General features: G+C 36.5%; 1 protein-coding gene across 3 annotated transcripts in view; it reads left to right on the top strand.

Moving 5' to 3' along the window:
• The window catches only part of LOC111793168 (26S proteasome non-ATPase regulatory subunit 2 homolog A), a 12,504-nt gene extending 5,819 nt beyond the window's left edge, over window positions 1-6,685 (top strand). For 2 of the 3 annotated variants that reach the window (XM_023674938.1, XM_023674935.1), the window contains 17 exons: window positions 65-147; window positions 1,159-1,273; window positions 1,518-1,592; window positions 2,060-2,218; window positions 3,010-3,117; window positions 3,235-3,339; window positions 3,422-3,562; window positions 3,637-3,741; window positions 4,067-4,288; window positions 4,443-4,556; window positions 4,636-4,851; window positions 5,240-5,299; window positions 5,390-5,503; window positions 5,600-5,685; window positions 5,791-5,899; window positions 5,989-6,167; window positions 6,249-6,685. In XM_023674938.1, coding sequence (XP_023530706.1) covers window positions 65-147; window positions 1,159-1,273; window positions 1,518-1,592; window positions 2,060-2,218; window positions 3,010-3,117; window positions 3,235-3,339; window positions 3,422-3,562; window positions 3,637-3,741; window positions 4,067-4,288; window positions 4,443-4,556; window positions 4,636-4,851; window positions 5,240-5,299; window positions 5,390-5,503; window positions 5,600-5,685; window positions 5,791-5,899; window positions 5,989-6,167; window positions 6,249-6,324 — 2,067 coding nt within the window. In that variant the 3' untranslated portion in view covers window positions 6,325-6,685. Of the gene's footprint in view, window positions 1-59; window positions 148-1,158; window positions 1,274-1,517; window positions 1,593-2,059; window positions 2,219-3,009; window positions 3,118-3,234; window positions 3,340-3,421; window positions 3,563-3,636; window positions 3,742-4,066; window positions 4,289-4,442; window positions 4,557-4,635; window positions 4,852-5,239; window positions 5,300-5,389; window positions 5,504-5,599; window positions 5,686-5,790; window positions 5,900-5,988; window positions 6,168-6,248 lie in introns of all 3 variants that reach the window. The other variant, XM_023674936.1, reaches the window with a different exon arrangement.
• The last annotated feature ends 242 nt before the right edge of the window (window positions 6,686-6,927 follow it).

Below are 6,927 nucleotides of genomic sequence, written 5' to 3'. Positions count from 1 at the left end.
GGGGGGGAGCGGGGAATGGAAAATGGGGTATGGCTGACTGAATTATCCATTTTACTTATACCAGGTTGAAGATCTTGATCTATTAGTAGAGCATGTTGACAGTACAAATTTCAAAAGGACCTGTATCTATCTTACCAGTTCAGCAAAGTATGTCAGATCATCTTCTTGATTTCTTGTAGTTCAAATTATTGTACTTCCTTCTATTTTACTATTTTTCTAGGAATTAATGGGCTGATGTGATGGTTCTGTTTCCAAGCTTGTCTGGGCTATCCATCTAAAGTTCATTGTCATTACTTCCTTTCTTGATTAACTTCACTTTAAAGTTTTAGCTGAAGTATGACTATTATTTGTTCGGAAGAGAAAAATTAATGACTGCTTATGGCTGTGGGGCAACTGCACTTGCCATAGTTATGTTTGTTTTACCATTCTTCTAAAGAAATGGTTTGCCTCATTACTATTTGAAGTTTGATGGGTTATCTTATGATATGAATAAATACGCTACATACTATGAGAAACTTTGCAAGTTTGAGTAGGTTAATGAAAATCGCCATGGGTTGNAAAAAAAAAAAAAAAAAAAAAAAAAAAAAAAAAAAAAAGACGTCATGTAAATAATAAACGGCTTAAAGGAAATGAGTTCAAGCCATGGTGACCACACCTACCTATGATTTAATATCCTACAAATTACCTTAGCAACCAAATGTAGCAAGGTTAGTTGGTTATTCTACGAGAATAGTCGAGGTGTGTGCAAGCTAGCCTAAACACTCACAGATATTTAAAAAAAAAAATCAATGGTAATTCTAGGTGTGGTGGGACCTTTTTGTTTTTGGGTTTTTGGGGTTTTGGCTTGAGAGTAAAAGTAGGTTTTTAAGAGGGGTTGAGAGGTTTAGTTTGTTGTTTGGTTTAATGCCTTTTGGTGTTGGTCTCCAAGGATTTTTATAAATCCAATATGCTTAGGTATTTTAGATTGGAGCTCATTTGGATGTAGTTAATTTAGGTTTTTTTTTACTCCTTTTGTTGGGCTGTCTTTTTGTATGCTCTCTTGTATTATTTAATATTTTCTCGATGGAGCTCAATTTTCCATTAAAATTAGTGTTAGTTCTTCATTTTCCATTTTTTTGGTCTCCTTGATCATGATATTTCACTTTGCTAACATCACAGATATCTTCCTGGACCCGATGACATGCTAGCTTTGGATATTGCATATATGATATATCTAAAATTTGAAGAATATACCAACGCACTTCAGATTGCATTGTTCCTTGACAACGTGCAGGTTTGCCCTCTATTTTAACTTTAAATTTTTTGCCCTCTATTTTCAAGCTGTGAGTATTAGTATGTTATATCATTGGAAGTATCACGTGTTATCCTTGTTTCTGGGTCAAAGATGAAGAATTTTTAACCAGCCATCTTTTGTCAAGTTTTACATAACAAGTATATTTTAACTGCTTAGTGTGTCAAAAGTCTCTAAAAAGTTTACTTTATTTCTGTTTTTAACAATTTAATATGCCTGTGGTCAGTATGTCAGGCAGATATTTCAATCCTGTGATGATGTGCAGCGTAAGAAGCAATTTTCATACATACTCGCTCGACAGGTAACTTTTGTACAACTGTATGCTAACTGTTTTGCAATTTAATCTCGGTTCTTTGAATCTATTTTATGAGCATTGATGTTAAACATTTTGTTTTCAATTTTATTTTATATATTGTTGTATAAAATTGATTTATTAAATATAGACTATAATGCTTATAATGGAACTCAATCTCATAATTGTGCACGTTTTTTTCCATATTTCCCTTTTTATTTCCTTTGGGTTTTTAGCGATGTTTGGGTGGCATACCAAATTGTATAATACATTATGGTGCATATGTACTATTCACTATCAAAAGTTGGTTTCTGATTATTTTGACGACATAAAGCATTTATGATTTATGAATGCTTGACATGACCAGTCATCAGTGACTGGCTATTATCTTTTCATTTTATATCATTTAAGAGCTTCATTTTCTTTGATAAACTTCTTTGTTGCTTTTATTAACTGCCAATATTTCCTTCACGTAGGGCACTTGTTTTGAGATTGATGAGGAGATGTGTGCAGATGAGAATGATAGAGAAGGATTGCAGGATATTATCAATAATGCCAAAGTAAGTGAAGGTTATCTCACCCTTGCTCGTGACATTGAGGTCATGGAGCCTAAATCTCCGGAAGACATCTATAAGGTATATGGTGGATATTATTCTCTTTGAATTTTTTTTTGGGATAATGCATGATCCTTGGTATTTTTATCTTTATTTTGTTTGGGATAAGAAACAAAAACATCATTAACCCAGAAGGACAAAACAGCCTAAAAGACGAGGTGAAGAGGAAACTGAGGGAACCCGGAATATATTGAAATACTAAAATTAACAGAACTACAAGATAAACCAAGTAATTGAAGGTACTTGGACCCTCCATAATGCTTAACTTCCTCCTTTCCCACTCCCTCTATTTATAACCAAATATCATAACAAAATCCCCAACTATTTACTAATATACCCGTTAATATGTCTAATTTCCTTCTGATGACCCTCCTATCGTTACCTGCCTCTAATACACACCTTGTCTTCAATGTGTGGCTACCAAAGAAAAAAAAAAAGCGGAAAATATGTTGTTGGTTCCTAAGATTTGAACTCTATTTCTATTTAGTTCTTAAGTTTCAAAAACTAAAACTTTTGATCTTTCATCCTAAAGATTTGAATTCAGTTTCCATTTAGTCATTGAGATTTCAAAAGGGACATGTCTGGTCCTTGAGGTTTGAAATTGGTTTCTAATTGTTCCTTGAGTATGAAACAAAAAATCAATTCATTTAAAAAATATATATCATCATAGTGTCACACCATCATTCCATCAGGTCAATGAATGTCAACTTTACTAGGGATTTATTTATTTGTTTTGTTTTTATCATTCACCATACTTATATCCACACTCTCGCTAAACTGATTTCCATCCTTTTTTCTTTTAAATATTTCAGGCACATTTGCTTGATGGCAGAGCTAGTGCTGGTGCGAGTGTTGATTCAGCTAGACAAAATTTGGCTGCTACCTTCGTCAATGCTTTTGTGAATGCTGGCTTTGGTCAGGTAAAGGGTGTTCAATCAATGTGCAGAGGAAGTGGCATATTACTTTGGATCTTGATAATTTTCCTTTTTTAAAAGGAAAACTTTGGATCTTGTTATGATTGGTTAGTGTCATTTCAGGATAAATTAATGACAGTTACACCAGATGCATCCGGTGGCGCTTCTTCAGGAAACTGGTTATTTAAAAATAAAGAACATGGAAAGATGAGTGCTGCAGCAAGTTTGGCAAGTTCCGATTACACCATTTGTGTCTTTCCATTTTGTTTAGCATCTGGCTTTGTCTTATCATTTATCATCACGACTGCAGGGTATGATTTTGCTTTGGGACGTGGATGCTGGACTTTCTCAAATTGACAAATTTTTGCACAGCAATGATAACTATGTTATTGCTGGTGCATTGCTGGGAGTTGGTATTGTCAATAGCGCTATCAAGCATGATTGTGATCCTGTGAGACTTTCTTCTTTATTGTGCAGAATCTTGGAATCCATTTCATTTTCTGAACCTTGTCTACCTGTTTCCAGGCATTGGCACTTCTAATAGAATATGTTGACAAAGAAGATGCATCAACCCGAATAGGAGCAATAATGGGGTTAGGCATTACGTATGCCGGAACTCAAAATGAACAGGTTTGTTTGTAGGTTTAGTGTCTGTTCGATCAATCAATTAGCCTTTTTGCAATCTCCTTTTTCCCACTGTAAGTGCTGCTTTGGGATTTCTACTTCTAATTGCACAACTTATATGCGGTTTCTGAAGTCTTTGACATTTTTCCATTAATTCAGTTAAATGATTAAAATATATTAGTATTAACATATATATATATATATATATATATATATATATTTTCTTCTTAACGTAACAAGTTTTGGTACGGGATAATCTTGTGTATGTTTTGGCAGGTCAATGATTCTTTCCCATTCCTGATTGATACCTTTGTGTTGTATATTCTTTCAGTTACGGCGAAAACTGACCCCTATATTAAATGATTCAAGAGCTTCACTTGATGTGATTGCGTTCACATCACTCTCATTGGGCTTAATATATCTTGGCTCCTGTAATGAGGAGGTTGCTCAAGCAATTATATTTGCTCTAATGGATCGAAGCGAGTCTGAATTGGGGGATGCTTTAGGTCGCCTTCTACCACTTAGTCTTGGTCTTCTATACCTTGGAAAGCAGGTGCACCAGCATTCTGCTGTGAATACATTATCTGTAGTAATCATGATTACTTTTCTGTTGTTAAGATTTGATCTTCCACTGAGGCTTTTGGCATCATGCATTTTGAAGAAATTTAGGCTTCCCTTATGTAACTTCGTTCTCTTGGTTCTAACAGGAAAGTGTAGAGGCCACAGCTGAAGTTTCCAAGACATTTAATGAGAAAATTAGAAAATATTGCGATATGACATTGCTCTCCTGTGCATATGCAGGAACAGGGAATGTACTTAAGGTATGCAGTCTAGTTTATAAACTTATAAACACATTGCACCAGGAATAAAACTTAGGTGTCTCTTTCTTTCCCCATTTAGGTTCAAAACCTTCTTGGTCATTGTTCTCAACATCTTGAGAAGGGTGAATCCCACCAAGGAGCTGCTGTGCTTGGAATTGCAATGGTGGCAATGGCTGAAGAATTGGGTTTGGAGATGGCAATTCGTTCATTAGAGCATCTTTTGCAGTATGGGGAGCAAAATATTCGTCGTGCTGTTCCCTTGGCTCTTGGTCTCCTTTGCATCTCAAACCCCAAGGTCAGTGGGATGTGTTCTTTGAGGAGTCTGTTATGCTTTGATCTATTCTTTAATTTCTGATTTCTACAAAAATGTTTTCCAACCAAATAGTGGGGAAAAAAGATAGTAAATGCATGGGTCAAGGGCTCTATAATTTCATGAAAATAGTTAATAGTAAGGTTTAAACTGCTGCAAAGGCTCTTATATAGAAAAGTATACTGTAAACGCTCCCTTACAGCAAAACATGCTGCAAACACTCCTAATGTAGAGAAGTAAGCTACAAATTCCCACTACGTATAGGGATGCTCTATTGAGCTTAAGGGAAGTTTTCTTGGTGAGTTGGTTCTGAATGCTAACGCTCTGATGCTGAATATAATTGGATGATTGGATGATTGGATGATTTGAGCAGGTTAATGTTATGGACACGTTAAGCAGATTGAGCCATGATACAGATTCCGAAGTAGCGATGGTGAGAGCCGAGTTTTTTTTTAATTGTTAAATTAAATGTCTGTTACTTTTGTTGATGTTCTAAGTTAAAGTTCTTATATGGATGTCACAGGCAGCGGTAATCTCCTTAGGTCTGATTGGTGCGGGAACCAATAATGCAAGAATAGCTGGCATGCTTCGAAATCTTTCGAGTTATTACTACAAAGACGCGAGCCTTCTTTTCTGTGTAATGACACACTTGTGCAATTATCATTTTGGAATTCTCTTTCTACGTTGTGTGAAGAATTATTGTCTGATCCCTCTACTTTGTAAATGTTTTCAGGTCAGGATTGCCCAAGGGCTTGTACATTTGGGAAAGGGCCTGTTAACTCTTAATCCTTATCATTCTGACAGATTCTTATTAGCACCGTAAATGACTGCTCTGCTGAGAAACCTATTTCCATTAGTTTTAACTTTTCGACAAGTTTTATGATCTATCGTCTTGTTTTCGAACATATGTACTCTTCATTGCAGGACCGCGCTTGCAGGATTAATAATTACTTTGCACGCATGTCTTGATATGAAGGCCATTATCCTGGGGAAGTATCATTATGTGCTCTACTACCTTGTCCTGGCAATGCAGGTCAGTTTTGGTTGATTCACTCTTGTCTTACTGTTTTCTGGGTTTATATCGTTCCCCCTTCTGATCGTTAAGTATAATGTGCCCGACAGCCGAGAATGCTGTTGACCGTGGATGAGAATCTGAAGCCTCTTTCCGTACCTGTTCGGGTGGGTCAGGCCGTTGATGTTGTTGGACAGGCTGGTCGTCCAAAGACGATCACTGGTTTTCAAACTCACTCAACTCCAGTTCTTCTTGCTGCTGGTGACAGGGCAGAACTGGCCACTGAGAAGTACTAGAATTGTCCATTTAGTCTGTGTAACTAACTGCCTTTTCGACATGTCACGAGCTAACTCTAGCTTTCTTTCTTCAGGTACATCCCTCTTTCGCCGATCCTAGAAGGGTTCGTCGTTTTACAGGAGAACCCAGAATACAGGGAAGAACAGTAGTAGCAAGCCGTTGTAAGTAAAGGAATGGATAAGTCATTACTGCTTGATGATATGAGTTCTAACCAGGATGTCGGTGGACGGCGAAAACTCGTGCTCGAGTTACACGCTCGGTCTTAATCTCACCCAAACCGTGCATTGTTAAGCTTTGATGAACAGCCATGAGCTGGAAAGATGAAATGTGCCTGAATTGATCAAGTTATATATTTCATGGCTAAGATATTTAGTTGCTCCCACCGACTAGGGATCTTTTTGTATTGATTTTGAGATTTGAATCTCTCCATTTGGTTACTCTAATTTGAGACGATGATCTTGAATCCCACCTTGGAATGGTATAAATGTTATTGACTTTCCTTGTTTTGGCTGTGCTTCTTGTTCTTCCCCACCAATAATCAAAGTTTACGAAGGGGACCCGAGTAGTGTACCGTGAGACAGAAGATTTTCTTTCTGAAGAAATCCGATTTGAAACTATTATGCCTACGGTTTAATGTTGGAATGACTTCAGAGGTTTTTCTTGACTTTGTTTGCTTCAACAAAGACTTCGAAATGCTTCGAATTTTTTAGAATAAGTCCGGGTCTACTAGCAATGATTCAAAAATATTGATA

This window comes from Cucurbita pepo, chromosome LG04, assembly GCF_002806865.2.
Source record: "Cucurbita pepo subsp. pepo cultivar mu-cu-16 chromosome LG04, ASM280686v2, whole genome shotgun sequence".
Taxonomy (NCBI): Eukaryota; Viridiplantae; Streptophyta; class Magnoliopsida; order Cucurbitales; family Cucurbitaceae; genus Cucurbita; species Cucurbita pepo.
Note: the sequence above shows the minus strand (reverse complement) of the source record. Positions and strands in the feature narration are given on the sequence as shown.